This window comes from Athene cunicularia, assembly GCF_003259725.1.
Source record: "Athene cunicularia isolate RWA chromosome 26 unlocalized genomic scaffold, athCun1 chr26_part2, whole genome shotgun sequence".
In the NCBI taxonomy this organism is placed as follows: domain Eukaryota; kingdom Metazoa; phylum Chordata; class Aves; order Strigiformes; family Strigidae; genus Athene; species Athene cunicularia.
Window position 1 is genome coordinate 983,451 of NW_020799137.1, and position 14,970 is coordinate 998,420.

A 14,970-nucleotide genomic window follows, 5' to 3' on the forward strand; every position below is an offset into this window, starting at 1 on the left:
AGGGCTGCGCTGGGCACCACGGGCTCCCCCCACCCTTCCCTTCTTTCCTGCAAGGGCAGGAAGGACCGAGCCCTGGTTCCTTCCTGCACAGGGATGGGGGTCATGGGGCATCTGCGGTGAGAACAGCCCTCCCCATCCTGCAGCTGCTGCCAGTCGTTTAGATGCCCCACGTGAGTCACTAAACCCCACATCCCTTCCTTACCATGTGTGGTTAAACAGCAAATCTCTGCTGGGTTGCACCATCCGGCCTCCTTGGGCCCTCCCAGCCTCTTCCAGCTCCTGCCTGAGTGCAAATACCAATCTGCTGCTGCTCCAGTGCCCACAGGGTGTCCCCACTGACCTCCCTGTGACCCCATGGACACAGAGCCTGGCATCCCTTCATGGGAATTTTAAGGATATAAAAATCAAAACAGCGTGGGAAGAGCGAAAGAAGCAGATCCAGGAGCCTGCAAACATCTCTTTACTCCTGCCCAGTGGCACCACCTGCTTCCTGTCCTACCTTATCTCTCCGCAGTCACCTTTGTCCTTGCGGAGGTGTCTGAGGCTGGTGGTTCCATCTGAACGGGGCAGCCAGGGCCTTGCGGCTCCCACAGTGGAGCCGGGGGCCCTTCGCCCCGTCCCGCCCGGGGTCCCCACCACCGCGGCCGGTTCACCGGGCGCCCAGCGGTGCGGGACAGAGGGTGCGGGCGGACGCTCCTCCTCTGCGGGAGGCAGGCGAGGGCTCGGGGTGGGGCTTTGCGGAGCGAGGAACCGGAGTCCAGCCAGTCCTTGGGAAGTTGCCAGGGCCGAGCACCCTGGCGAGACGGCGAGGCTGCCTGGCTGCTCCGCCGGGCGCCCCCACGCCGGGCGGCCGCGCACCCCGTAAGTCTCCGCTGCCTCGGTGGGCGCGTCCGGAGCGGTGCTGGGCTGGAGCCATCTCGCTGGTGTCACGGGATGGGGCTGCACGGGAAGGGGGTGCCCTGGGGCACCTGGGCGGGGTGAGGGCAGGTTTGTGGGCTGGGGGTCCCCATGCTGTCAGCTGCAGGGACCGGATCAGACCCAAGTGTCCCCTGGCCAGGCTGCCTGCAGAGACCCCCCTGTGCCGTGGGGGCTGTGGGAGACCGGGGCTGACCTAAAGCTTTGGCTCCCAGAGTCCTGAGCTACTGAAATGCAGCTTTTCCCTTGCTGCTGTGGGATGAGCCCTGGAGCAGAGACCCCCCCAGAGTGTGGGGCTGCACCCCCGTTTGACTCCCAGGGGGCCCAGGACCATCCTGTCCCACGCAGCCCCAAACAGTCGCGATTTGCCCGTGGGGGACATTGTGCTGCTCCAACTTGCCATGTCCTCTGCTCAGGCGAGGGGTGATTTCTGGGACTGGGTTACACCCTGTCCCTCTCCATCCTGGGGACTCCCACGGGGAGGTGGTGAGGGGCACTGACCCACGATGCAGGAGACTTGGCCGTTACCCCGCTGGGTGACGCACAACCTTTTTCCATGCCTCAGTTTCCCCCAGCATGGAAAGGTGCTTCTGGCAGTGGGAGAGTGAGCCCCGGTTCTTCCCCTCCCGTACAAACAGCCCCGCTCGCCCCAGCGCTGGAGGAAGCAGCTGGAGCCGCCTGCGTGTGGGGAGCATCCGGCCATTCCTCAGAGCCTCGTGGGACAGAGGCCATGTATTTACTCGTTCTCCTTCCCCTCCGCTGCTGGACTGAGTCATGGCTGCTGCGTCACGTAGCCCATTTGGCCGGGAGTCTCCTAACAAAGTGGAGGAGTTTGGCTCTGGGCAAACAGCTCTCAGCAACCAGCTGCTCCTGGCCACTGGCCCCATGTCCCCACAGGGGGATGGCTTTTGGGGACATCCCCAGCAGGGTGCTGAGCTGTGGGGAGGGTGCACAAGGTGCTGGGCAGGAGTGGGGACAGGGATGCTCTGTGGAGGCTCCCCGAAGCAGGAGCAAAGAGGATGCTGCGTCCCAGTGGTGTGGCCCCTGGTTGTGCCCATCTAGTTGAGCTGCTTTGTTCCTCCGTGGGCCCAATTTGGGGCAAGTTATGGGGCAGCATTCCTTACCTCCTGTTCTGTTAAGCCTGTGATGCTGGAGGGGCGAGGTGTTTGTCACCCCCTGTTCCCCACAGGCTCCCTGCTCCCGCTCCATGGACGAAACTGCTGCCTGTGGGGGCTGGGGGTGCAGAGCAGCACCTTGTTTTCCATCCAGGATGGGCCGCTGGCAGCTAGATGCCCTTCCAGCAGCCAGAAAAACCTTTGGCTACCCAAAGCATAAATACGCCCAGCCCAGGCCGTGGCTGGCTGCCAAGCCTCACCTTTCCCAGCTTGCTCCCTGACCACAGATCACTCAGGTCTGGTCTCAGAAATCCACCTCCAGGGTGGCTTCAGGGCGCGATGTCCCCTGGCCCAGGATGGGTCCCTAAAGCTGCTCCCCACTAAGCCGTGGCCCTGTTGCTGTGGGGGAAGGAGAGGCGGGGGGCTTTGGGCCCATGGCAGTGAGCACCCCCACTTCTCCCCACTCTGCTGTGACTGGGACAGAGATTTTTAAGCAGCTCCAGGACTTTGTTGTCCCCACGAGCGCTTCTAAGAACCAGCACTAACCAGAGCTCAGCCGGTGCTGGGTTCAGTCTCAGGGGAGGCGGCTCCTCCGCTCTCTTTGGCTGAGATGGGTCTCACTAATGCCACGGCTCAGCTCAACCCTCCCTCGGAGAGAGCGGCTCGCTCTGTTTTAATCGCTTATCTCTAAGTAACGAGCCACATTCCTGGCTGAGGTCAGCACGGCAAGGACAGCACCAGCTGCTGCATCACGGGGACCAGCTCTGCATTGGCCTGTTGAGATGCTGACAATCCCCCAAAGGAATTCTGGGCAGCAAAACAGGGGTTTTCTCCTTAAAACAAGCCCAGCCCACACTCCAGGACAATGATAACAGAGGTGCTGCACCAGTCTCTGCTGTTTGGATACCACAGGTGGGCCAGGAGCATCCGCTGAGCACTGGCGGTTGATAGAGTGATGAATTTAAGGAGAAGTCCTGGGTAAAGCCCAGCCTTTGTCCAGCGGGGCCAGCAGCTTTCTCAGTGTTTTACTACATGGCTTTTCCTCCCTGTTTACATTTGAAGATGCTTTGAGCAAAACAAGCAGATGCGCTGTGAGCAGTTTGGATGGGGCTGTCTGTGTCTGCCCCACGGGGCTGGGCACTCACTTGGTCTCCAGTTTCTCCTCTTCCAGGGCAGACCTGGTCATATTTACAATGGAAAAACCCCAGGCGAACACAGGAGCCTTTTAGCCTCCTGCCACGCCCCTGCTACAAGGTGAAGTATCTCAAGGGCAGTACATATTCCTTGAAGATAACGCTCTTTCCTCCTCGGGGATGGCTTTTTTGTCCTACCAAGCAAGGGACAGGGCGAGCGCAGCTGCTGGTGGTGGCTGCCCGGAGGCAGATGGGGAGCAGGGCAGGCAGGAGGGACTGGGAGAGCAGCCCGGGCTCCTTTGAGACACGAGCATTTCCCAGGGCCTGGTGCCATGTCCAGAGATCTTGGTGACTGCTCCTGGGGTGCCACCCCAACCTGAAAGCCTTCCCTGAGGTGTGTCACCTGCATTGCTCCTGCCTCCAGCTCTGGGGCTGCTGCACAAGGTGTTGGCAGGGCTGGCAGGGAGGTTTGTATCATCTGGCTGATGTTTTTTCCTGGCTGAATTGTGGTGGCCTGCGCCTGCCTGCCTGAAGGGACCGTGCGTGGGTGCCTCATGAAGCCCTGTGGCTGCACCCGGCTGCGCACCCCTGGGGGCTCTGTGCAGAGGGCTCAGCCCTGGGGGTGCAGCCAGGGGCCACCTCTCCATCCTGCCCAGGGAGGGGGGCTTTGCCCAGGCTGTGTCCTGGCCTGACACACCCCTTCTTCCCGCAGGCCTCAGCGTGCCGGCCCAGTGCTATGCGATGCTCCCTGAAGCGCTACCTCACGGCTGCACTCACAGCCTCCTTCCTCCTCCTCCTCCTCTTCCTCCTCTATGGGGGCAGCCAGCAGGAACAGGATCCCCTGGAGGTGAGTCCCCCGTCCCACTGGGGCATCCTCCCTGCCTGCCTGACCCACACAGACCCCAACCCCAGCTCTGCTCCCTTCCCTGCACTGTATCACCCCCACACCCCAGCTCTGCCTTCTCCTCTCCCTGGGGCTGCCCCATGCACCTGAGCCTCCCCTGAGCTGGGAGGGCAGGACAGGGGCTCCCCCTCATTTCTGGTCCCCCCTGTTGTTATTCCCCCTCGCTCACGCGTGCCCATGGTGCTTTGGGGGTCTGACCTGGTTCCCTGTGGCTCCCATCCAGGTGGAGCTTAGGGGCTTGGCCCCAGCCACGGTTCTGCAGCTGCTGCAGCCCGAAGGAGCCCAGCACATCCTCCGGAACACTGACGATCTCTCTGCACTCCATAATGTTTCCTACCACCTCCTCGCTGGCTCCCTGTCACCCCACAAAAGTGAGTGGCCCCAGCATCGCTGGCTGAGCAGGGCTCTGAGTTGGAACATCTCTCCCAGCATGGACCTGCCCCATCACTGCCGGGGTGGGGAGGGGTCTGCTTCCAGCCTTTTTGGGATGGGGGACCTGCTCATACCTGGTGACCTCCCCCCCAGCCAGCCCTCACTGCTCTGCCTGAGGAGATGCAGGGGTAGAGAAAAGTCTGTGAGCTCCAAGCTTCTGCACCTTGGGATTGGGGTGACCACAGCCATTCTGAGTTTCCCAGACCTCTGTGGGAGTGTGGCTGAGAGCACATCTCCCTGGGGTTGAGTTTCCTACTCTCCCGTCAGGAAGATGGAGATGGTGGGGCTGGAGCAATGGGAGAACTGCATAGCGTGGGAGATGGGGGTAAAGCTCTCGGACAGGCGCACAGAAAACAACTCATATGCAAAGACCACGGGAAGGAGCTTAGGGCAGCCCCAGGCAAGCCCACGCTGAAGCCAGAGATCAAGTATGCACGGTGCTGCACAGACCAGCAGCAAGAGAAGCTGCAGCAAAGCTGAACAAATGCAGCCACAGCTGGGCTGCGGGGAGGGCAGAAGGATGCCTCACCCCGGGGGGCGGCACCCGCATCACGGAGCCACACCACAAAGCCATCTCTTCCCTGTAGACTGTCTCTGCACTGTTCCTTCCCCAGGTTTGGCTATTTTTAAGGTGTTTTTCCCCAAGTATTTCTTCTTCAGAGGAGGCCTGACTTCCATCCTGTCCTCTCCCTGCCATTTGGGCCAATTTTGGGCACCTCCTGAGGCGCTGGGGGCTTCAGCTTCAGAAAGGACCTGCCAGCCTTGGACATGGTGCCATAAATATCATTATCCATGGGTGTTGGCCATGCAAAGAGCTTTCTGGAGCTCCCTCCTTGTGGCCTGTAGGGAAAAACCTCACCACGGGACATCCCAGATCACCCCTCAGCCCGCTAACACCCACCCTTTGCCTTGCAGAATTCTTGGCAGTGGGATTGGCATCAGTGCGGCGGCCACGTGGCTACTACCTCCCAGCCACGCTCCAATCCCTCTTCAAGCAGTCGACGGAGGAGGAGCTGCAGGAGATGGTGGTGGTGGTGCACCTGGCTGACGCAGACCCCAGGTGGAATATGCGTGTGGCTGCCAACATCGCCCACAAGTTTGCCCACCACATCCTCCTGGGCCGGCTCCTGCTTATCCACGCTCCCCACGAGTTTTACCCCACCCTGAAGGGCCTGAAGAGAAACTACAATGACCCAGAGGAGCGGGTGAGGTTCAGGTCCAAGCAGAATGTGGACTATGCCTTCCTCCTCGCCTTTGCCGCCAACCTCTCCTCCTACTACTTGATGATTGAGGACGATGTGTGGTGTGCCAAGTCCTTCCTGACAGGCATCCGCAAGGCACTGGCCTCCCAGGAAGGCTCCAACTGGGCCACCCTCGAGTTCTCCAAGCTGGGCTACATCGGTAAGCTCTACCGCTCCAGTGACCTTCCTCGCCTGGCTCGCTTCCTCCTCCTCTTCTACCAGGAGATGCCCTGCGACTGGCTGCTGGTCCACTTCCGCCTCCTGCTCACCCAGAAGGACGTCATCCGCTTCAAGCCCTCCCTCTTCCAGCACATGGGCCTCTACTCCTCCTTCCAGGGCACCGTCAACCGGCTGGAGGACGACGAGTTCCAGGCTGATGCCTTGGACCTTCCAGACAACCCACCAGCGGCCTTGTTCACCAGCATGTCCGTCTTTGAGAACTACGAGCCCCTCAAGGCTTACAGCACAGCAGAGGGGTATTTTTGGGGTAAAGACCCAACAGCTGGCAGTGTTTTCTCCGTCATCTTCCAGCAGCCGGCCCGTGTCACCCGTGTCCGGGTGCGCACAGGCTCCGATGAGCGCCGGGGTGATTTCCTGCACACGGGAGTGCTGGAGCTGGGCCGGCGGCGGCGGGCTGATGGCCGGGACTGCTCTGCCTACACCACCGTGGGCACCTTCGAGAAGGGAACGTTCGAGCAGCGGGGGCTGGAGAGGGGCACGCCCGGCCCTGTGGAGTGCGTGAGGATCCGTGTAACCCGGGACCAGAGCGAGTGGCTCATCATCCAGAGCATTGACATCTGGACCGCGGCAGGTACCTGACCACGTGTGTGGCGGGTTGCTGAAGTGGCTGGATTTTGCACTGAGAGGGCCTTTAATTTTTCTCACTGCCTTTTTTGATAAGGAATTAAATTACTGACTCCTGCTGGCGCTGCCACTGCTCTCCGGAGGGTCGGCAGGCGCTGCTGAGAGGGGGGTGGGAGCAGGGCCCAGTGAGCAGTGCAGGGGGTACAGGAGAGACTTGGGAGTTTCAAGCTGGGCAGTAGAAAACATTTTCTCCTGGGGAGGATGGGGTTACAGGACAAAGCTAATCAGCTAATTGACAAACCAAATAATTAACCGGGCAGTGGGATTTCTGTAATGTCGCCACACCATTCCTTCCCCATCTAAGTTTTCTAACCTGCCCGACTACTGATTTCTAACCTGAATTTTTTTTCCCCTCTCTTATCCTGTTTCAAGCTGTTCTTGGGAGGGGTCAGGGGAAGGTGTGTGGGTGCCGCTCCCCAAACCCCTTGTCCTCCACGATGAGGGACATGGGGAGCAGGAACCCTGCCACTGGTGACCCCGATGTCTCAGTGCTGATCAGAGGGGCACTGGCCACCAGATGGACCCAGCACACCGGCTTGGTCCCTGGACAGCCACAGCAGCGCTGGTGTTCAGACCCTTCCAACAGATTTTTCCCCCTCTCGAGGGGCTGCAGTTCCCAGGGACCATTCCCTGTATCCATGAAGGAGTCACAATGAGGGGGAAGATGGGCTTTCTAAAGCAGGGAGAGAGGTCCAACAATTGAGCACCATAGAACGCAGAAAATGTGACCTCAGTACAGCATGAAGCTCTGGGTACTTTTTAGCCCAGCAAAGGTGCTGAAGAGTAACACACAAAGCCCCCAGAAAGCTTCTGCTGGGATTGGTCTGGCAGGATGAGCGTGGAGGGCTGGATTCTGCTGGGCAGCTCAACCAAAAGCTGTTGGCATTTGCACACGAGACAGTGACCGGCGCCTCTCCCAGTTCAGCTTTTAGCAAAAATTGCTTGGTTTTACACAAACGAGGAATTCTGCTCTGCTCGGCCTTCCTGAGCAGCCTGACACGGACTTGTGCCAAGCAGGACTGCTCTGGTTTACTGGTGTTTAAGCCTGGCTCTCCCTGAGCAAGACGGTCCTGCTGTGAGCACAGAGGGACCCACCTGCAGTGCCAGAACACCCGAGGGCTGTAACTACAGCTCAGTCTTGAGGTCTTGCATCAACTCGCCTCTGGGCACTGGAAGGCAGCCTGGAGAGCAGCTGCGCAGTGCTGGGAGCCCCAGACCTGCCGTGATGGGACTTTTTCCCTGAAAAAAAAGCAAGCAGCAAGCCATATAATAGATCTTTGTCTGCATTTAATACAGAGATGCTACATGATTAACTCCAGCACCTTCCTGACATTGTGAGTGTTCTCAGTGGGATCAATACACACAGTGCGGAATCCCTTCAGCCTCCTCCACCCAGCCCAATGCAGTCAGAGCTCTCGGAGTGTTTTGAGCAGCACAAGTGTCCCCTTTGCAGGGCCCCAACACCCAGAGAAGTGTTTACAGTGTTCCAGTAGAAGCCTTTGCTCCCGTTCTCTTGGACACCAATGCTCCTGACCACACTGTGAGAGCATCAAGGGTTACCAACATGGGTATAAACAGAGAGCTTTCTCCTCAGTATGTTTTTATCCACTGCTAAAGCAGGAAGAGACATAAATGTACATGAACCTTTTACCTGTTGGTCTCTTACTTGTGAATATACTAATCAGTTTTGTGATATTCACTTACACAGAAACAAGCTGCAGTCTCAGTTATGCTGGTGTAAATCTGAATGGACTCCACTGAAGAGAGTGGAAACCCACTCTGTTTACACCAGGATAAGTGCAAGCAGCAGCTGAGCACTGGCAGGGAGTCTCCCCCCGACCCCCCCCCTCCCACCAGGGCAACGCACTGCGACACCCAGTTAACATCGGTGCAAACTGGAGGAGGCGGCGGCTTCTTCATCCCAGAGGAGCGCCACATAATTTATCCCACCAAAAAAATCATCCCACTACTTTTATCCCAGAAGACTCAGCCAGCTCCCAATGCTCCGTACCCAGACCCCTGTCTCCGATGCGGGGGTGGGCTGGCCGAGCAGGGGTCGCAGGGTGTGGAGTGCAGCCGCCGCTCGAGCCAGCCCCTGAGCCGGGCACAGCGCTGCCTACGACCGTTCACATGCAGCCACGGGGCTAACGATCAGCGCAGACCTCGGCCGGGCAAGGGTTAGGGAGCCTCTGGGCTGAGAGGTAAAGGGCAGGGGGACAAAACCAGAGGCAAGCATTTTGGTCTGCTTCTCTCTATGAAGACGGTAAATCAGAGAGGGTCAGAGCTTTCAGTCAAACACCACGGATGTCCCGAAGGATGACTCGCTGTCCGTCTCGACCAGCGCAGCTACCCTGTCTCTTGGGAAGTGGTGCTCAGCAGAGATCTAGCTCAGCATCTTGTGGCGGTCGAAAACTGTCTTCCTCTGCTCCTGCACTTGGCGCTTCCAGCGCTGCTGGGCCCCCTCCACCCTCTCCAACACCGTGTTGGCTCTAGCACCAGATGGGGTGGGGACTGCGGCCAAGGAGCGAGCGTCCTGCAACAGAAACAAACGGTGAAAGAGATGAAGGCATGCCCAGCCTGAACACAGAAGGTGGTGGCTTGACCCCAGGAGAAATTTCAAACTGAAAGAGCAATTCAAGGCTTGAGTTGTCCTGATGAAGAACCTCATTTTCAGAGCTCCTCAACACCAGCCCCCCAGCTGCAGCTCTTGGGGGTCACCCATGTCAAAAAGTCACAGGCCCCAAATAAAAAGTTGCCAGGAGAGGAACTGCACTAAGTCTAAACCTGTGCTGGAAATCCACTGCCAGGAGTCTGCACTGAGCCACTGCTAAAACAAACGGCATCACCCTGTGAAATTGTGCCAACAATTTCCGCTGTCTGCCGTGCACGAGCTTACACAGTAGCTGCTCATCTGTTTCTTGGATGGTGCTGCAGGACTTTTGTCCTGGCTTGCTGTCCAGGCTGCTCCAAACCACCACGTTTACACCACAATAATGTCAGAAGGCGCCTTGGCTCCATCGTGGCACACAAACACCGCAGCAATCACAAGGCCTATCCCAAAGAGCTTACAGTCCAGCACACTGGAGTTAAGATAAGCCTCACCTAATATCAGTGTGCACCTAGATCTAAACCTGAATTACTAGTGTGGAGCAAAAGCATACTTTTAGGATACAATTCATCTCCTCTGCAGGACCTCCTTTTTTCAGCAGAGGGAGGTAATGGATACTGTGCAGGTCAGAGCAGCTACTCCTCACTTACATCAGCGTATGAAATAATTGAGCCAAACAGTTTATACTTACAACAAAGTATAAACAGGATAGTCTGATCCAGTGGTTTTCTCAGACTAGGAAAGGAGAGTATCTTCAAATATTGCAGCTTCCCTTCTCAAAGTGCAGTTGAGCTCCTCAGTAGCATTGAGAGTCACCCATTGCTATGGAACTGCCTCCTCGGGAGCCTCCTCCCAGCAGCCGGGATCCTGGGGCAGCAGCCCAAGCACAGCCTGGAGCTCCACCAAGGGAAGGAGGTCAGATCAAGGAGAGAGCTCTGCCTGGCACTGCACCCCATAAACTGCCTGTGTCTGACTGAGAAAGCCCCAGGGGAAGCTGTGTCACAGAGCCACACACTGCACTAACAGGCAGCAAGTCTTCGACAGCCCTTGCAACCCACAAAGAGAGTGGGAGCCACAGATGCAATCAAGCATGAGAGCTAATCACTGTGCCTGCAGCCACTCAACTCCTCCACACTGGCCATCAGCTCTGCCTCCAACACTTCCTCTCAGAGACCATCCCCATCTCAGCCTTCTATATCTCCCTACAAGAGAAGGAAAGCCTCAGGGGAAGGGGAAAAGACTTACAAGTCAGGGTGCTCTCGTTCTGAAATCCTCCAGGAATCATTCCCCCTAAAGCACCGCCTCTCTCCCAAGGGCTAGGGTGTTGTATGCTGGATGCTGAAATTGCATGAATTTCATGCAGCAAGAAATTTGTTCTTCCCCAAAATCTGAGGGAGGAGGGGGCCTCTCTCTTTGCTGCTGGGTCCTAATCTTCTTGCCCAAGATGTTGTACGCCAATGTCCCCCCCAAAAATGGGATCTGAGTGAAATCCTGCTCTGGGGAGAGGCACAAGGAACAAGATAAAACAGGGCCCAGCTAGCACCACGTTTCAGCAAATAATTAAACCCATCCTTTCCTGGAAGCTCACCACCACCTAAGTACAACCAGGACACTGCACAAACAGGAGAACCATTTGACTTTTGGTTCCATCTAGATGGACATACCAAATTCAGGCCACTTGGTGAAAAGCCATCCCTCTGCCCCAGAGGGCAGGTCTTGGCTTGGGCTTATGATACAGAACTTGTACTTCAAATATTCCCTTCTGCTTCAGCATGATCTAAATGTTTACCTGTGTTAAGTGCCCCAAAAGCAACGGCACTGGCCCCATGCTGGATCAGAGGGGACAAGCATGAAGTCACTCTGTTTCCCCATCAGCTGTTCTCTTGTCACCCTACCACCCTGCCTCCACCATGACCGCAACCACCCGCGTGCACCCTCACCTCATTCTCCTCCTCATTGTGCAGGGGCTGGGTATAAGCATCTGGCTTCCGGATCAGAGGGTCCACCAGCACAAGGAAAGCCATGTAAAGCAGCAGTGCCCCCACCACCGACAAGTAAATTATGATGATCACCTGCAGTTAAGGACACCACAGTGGAAAAGGATCAGTAGTGTAGGTAAGAAGCACCACAGAAGCCAGGAAGCTCTCTTCACAGTTGCCTCTGACGTTCGCTCTCATTCTAATTTTGCCCACTGGAAAGTCTCTTGCACTTGGAGGAAGGCGGGTGAGACACAAGTGCCATCACTGCATAAACCGTGTAGATCTCCGCACTGTGCCAATTTAGAACATGTCAAACCAACAAGACCAACAAGTTGGGTCCCTGCTCAGAGGTGCTTGGCACTGTCACACCTCCTCAGCAAGAAGACTGGGTTCCTGTGCAGCGGGCTCCTTGCTGCCAGCAGCCCTCCTCTCTCAGACACGGTGCCCCTGGCACTACCACCATGTACTAGCTGTGATAGTTTTATTTTCCCTTTCTGGGCTCTTCTCCAGGAACCCACGGGTCCAGCTGTGCCTGGGAAGGTGTAGCACAGCAAGGAGAAGGAGCCAGCCACAGGGAGCAGACCCACAGTTACCTTGATGGTGGTGGTGCTGCGCTCCTCATACTTGCACTCACAGAGCAGGCAGTAGGCCTCCACATCATTCCCCGGCACCGGCATCGGCTCCACAACATGCAGGCAGTTGCTGCAACACAAAGAAACCAAAATCAGCAACAGGAGAAGGTGAAACCAATGCTCCATGGAAGGATGCTGGGGTGACTTTTTCTGTGTCCCAGCTTGCCTGTCAGGCTGATAATGCTGATCTGGTTTTACAAGTTCCCCTCACAGCTCAGCTAGACCAGAGTCCCACCTGCAGCACCTTCTGTAGGGATCCAGTCCAGCTGAAAGGGACTGAAGGGTTACACCCTCCATCTGCTGAGAGCTGTGGCTTAAATAAATAAATAAATAAATAAATCATACCGCCCAGATTCCTCAATCTCTGTTCAAGAAATGCCCCTCGCCTGGGTTGGACATCACCTACCAAAACACCTTCCTCTGCAAATGCACAGGCAGGGAATTTACTTCCTTAGCACCAGCTGGAGACTCCCAAGCGATGGCTTTCCTGGACTGACCCTTCAGGCTTCAACCCACAACTCACCAGTCCTTCTGCGACACATTCTTGTTGTAAATGTGCCCACTGATGTTCCGGTATGGGGGACAGATGCACTTGCAGCGGATGTCCTCCGAGCTCTGCAGAAGCAAGAGGAGACACATCAGCAAGCAAACACATGCACATTCTGCTGCCCTCACCACCCGGGGGTGTGGGAAAAGGCAAAACACCCTCCAAGAGAGCAAAGGCTTCACACTACATCTTCCTGCGCTGCTTCCCTCACATCAGTAGCTTCACAGTTTTAAGATGTCTTGAGCACCTCTGCTCCAGACACCAGGTATTTTTCAAATAAGTTTTAAAACGCACTCCAAAACACAGCAGAAGGCAGGGCAGAGGCCATTGTCACATACATCCACAGCTCTACATATCACAAATACACATCTGCTATAGCATTCTTTATCTTTGCAAACTTCCACAGAAAAATGGCTGCTTCTCTGCCATTTGTGGGTTTTGTGCCTGAAGCTGTTCACTCACCTTGCTGGCTTGCGCTGGAGGAGAAAGGATGCAGCACAGCAGCGCGATCAGCAGCACAGAGCTCACACACTTCTGCGTGCACTGCACAAACATCATGGAAACCTGAGAAAATAAAAATTCACATCCAGGACAGAGGATCTCAGCTGAATGAAGCCAGAATGAGTTAGTTTGAGCTATTTTTTTTTGGCCCACCTGCCTCTATTTTGCCCAGGAAGTAGAAATTTATCCCTGAATCAAGACTGATGCCAGTCAGAAACTCCTGGAAACACTTACACAGATCCCAAGAAACACTCCTATCAAAAAAGCTTCCACCATCTAAAGCCACACATCCAAACTACCACAGTCCTGCAAAAAATACTGCCGAGTTCCCTACAATTTGACCTCTGCAACTCCACATAACCTCCTGTTACTCTGTTACTATGGTGGAGATCTGCAACAGGTATTTCACTGCTTACAGTTTTGCTCAGTAAAAGATACAGAACTGGGAGAAACATGGACCAAAAGCAACCTACAGAAGTACATGGGGCCTCACTGCAGCACTGTATAATAAATGTTAAATCATTCATCTTCTGATACTCAAAGTTTTGCTTTGAGTCAGCATATGGCTCAATGTATTTTCCTCTCTTGCGAGCCATGAGCTATGGCAAGGGGGTGGAATATTTACCAATTCCTAAACCTCCTTTATCCCAAAATACCTGTTGAGTAAAATTCTAATTTTTTAAAACTATTTCAAGTTGCTAGCTTGGTAGCCTTTTGTTACATATGCATAGATGAAATTGTTCTAGAGACGCGTGTTTGCACAAATCCAAAAGAATAGGAGTTCATTTTTTTTTTTCCCCACAAAAAGCAAAATTAAGTCTTTTTTTACCCGCTTAGAGACCAAAGGCACAGCAGGCCTCCTGGTGCCACCTTGGGGAGAGCTCTGAAAAGCCACTTCAGCACAGCTTTATTCAGGGAAGGTAATTTACACCTTCATTAATCAGCTCCATACGACACACATAATCCCACTGCTACTCCAGGAGATTGTACTCTATTATCTAACATAATTCCATTAGTATTTACATCACTGGAATATTCTATCACTGTTTGCTTTATCTTATGTCCACACTCTAAAAATTTATGTTATGGATTACAAACACTGAATTCCTCTCTTCTTTATCTAAACAAAACACTAACCACTTCTAACAAGGTGACCTGACAAAACATACTAAAATGCATTCCAGTCCTATCATCTTATCACAGGATTTCTTAACCCTTTACAGAAATCTCCTGAAACAAAGGTTGTTTCTTTAGAGACACACTTGCACATCAGGGTTTTAGCTCTTTACCAAAAATTCTGGCTAACCCAGGACTTATTTGAGCTGCACGGTGCACATTCCCCAACGTGTTTTTGGGCTACTACTTGTTTGCATTTTTAACTCAACAATGCAGCACATACCTAGAATTTAGGTTTAGCCCGCTCAACTAAATTCAGGTCATCCGAACAACTCGTAACTCTCATTTTTAATAAAAGCAAGGTAAAACACGTGGTTTAATAAAAGCAGGGGAAAATACCATGTTTACCAGTAACAAAATTAAAATTTGGAATGACACCTAGGCAGACTCCACCCATCACGAACTGTCAAACACCAGCGGCCACACAAAGGGCGGTTTACACAAAGCTCTTTCAAGCTTTGCGGGTCCAAAGGGGCCCTTCATAGATGTCTTAAAGCTATTGTCTTCCAGACAGACCGCCGAGCTTACAGCAGCCATCTGCTTAAAAGCACCTGTCCCCCGACCCCAACCCAGGAGCACTCTGGATGCTGGTGATGGAGCGGGACTCGCGCGTGGCGAAGGTCTCGGAGGTCGCGACTGAGGAGCGTGGCAGCTCCCAGCGAGACCCCCCGAGGAATGGCCACAGCACGACTGCCCGCACCCATCCCGGGCTCTTCCCCTGGGGAGCAACCCCAACAAACTCTTCACATTCAACATCACCTGAAGCTCCTCAGGCTAAATCTCTGACGGCTCCCGCTCGTTGCCCACCCCCGCCCCACGCCGGGATCTGCGCTCTAACCACCCCCGCCCCGCTCGGGCCCCCGGTCCCACGCCAGGAGTGGGATTTCGCCCGGCGGCGGCGACTCAGTTCCCACCGGAGGGCC

The 14,970-nt window shown here is 55.2% G+C and overlaps 2 protein-coding genes across 3 annotated transcripts; one reads left to right on the forward strand and one right to left on the reverse strand.

The window, feature by feature from the left end:
* Positions 1–605: 605 nt before the first annotated feature.
* Positions 606–6,677, forward strand: LOC113488971 (alpha-1,6-mannosyl-glycoprotein 4-beta-N-acetylglucosaminyltransferase-like). 2 transcript variants are annotated; one of them, XM_026864424.1, is made up of 4 exons: positions 606–861; positions 3,876–4,010; positions 4,291–4,438; positions 5,415–6,677. In XM_026864424.1, the coding sequence occupies exons 2-4, from the start codon at positions 3,900–3,902 to the stop codon at positions 6,557–6,559; spliced, it is 1,404 nt and encodes a 467-aa protein (XP_026720225.1). In that variant the 5' UTR covers positions 606–861; positions 3,876–3,899; the 3' UTR covers positions 6,560–6,677. The 2 variants fall into 2 exon arrangements, with proteins under 2 accessions (XP_026720225.1, XP_026720226.1); XM_026864425.1 differs by lacking the exon at positions 606–861 and adding an exon at positions 3,159–3,284.
* A 1,197-nt stretch (positions 6,678–7,874) lies between these two features.
* TMEM9 (transmembrane protein 9) lies at positions 7,875–14,881 on the reverse strand. Its single transcript, XM_026864427.1, has 6 exons — positions 14,657–14,881; positions 12,833–12,934; positions 12,347–12,438; positions 11,785–11,893; positions 11,153–11,284; positions 7,875–9,137 (listed from the first exon to the last, which is right to left on the reverse strand). The coding sequence occupies exons 1-6, from the start codon at positions 14,801–14,803 to the stop codon at positions 8,988–8,990; spliced, it is 732 nt and encodes a 243-aa protein (XP_026720228.1). The 5' UTR covers positions 14,804–14,881; the 3' UTR covers positions 7,875–8,987.
* Between the last annotated feature and the right edge of the window lie 89 nt (positions 14,882–14,970).

What these genes read in the sequence shown, in the direction of transcription:
- LOC113488971 (XM_026864424.1), top strand. Translation starts at nt 3,900, where the DNA reads ATGCGATGCTCCCTGAAGCGCTACCTCACGGCTGCACTCACAGCCTCC. An exon ending in AGGAACAGGATCCCCTGGAG is followed by an intron (nt 4,011 to 4,290) that starts GTGAGTCCCCCG and finishes GCTCCCATCCAG; the next exon opens with GTGGAGCTTAGGGGCTTGGC. An exon ending in CTCCCTGTCACCCCACAAAA is followed by an intron (nt 4,439 to 5,414) that starts GTGAGTGGCCCC and finishes TTTGCCTTGCAG; the next exon opens with AATTCTTGGCAGTGGGATTG.
- TMEM9 (XM_026864427.1), bottom strand. Translation starts at nt 14,803, where the DNA reads ATGTTGAATGTGAAGAGTTTGTTGGGGTTGCTCCCCAGGGGAAGAGCC. An exon ending in AATGTGTCGCAGAAGGACTG is followed by an intron (nt 11,894 to 12,346) that starts GTGAGTTGTGGG and finishes TTTGTGTTGCAG; the next exon opens with CAACTGCCTGCATGTTGTGG. An exon ending in GCAGCACCACCACCATCAAG is followed by an intron (nt 11,285 to 11,784) that starts GTAACTGTGGGT and finishes CCTTAACTGCAG; the next exon opens with GTGATCATCATAATTTACTT.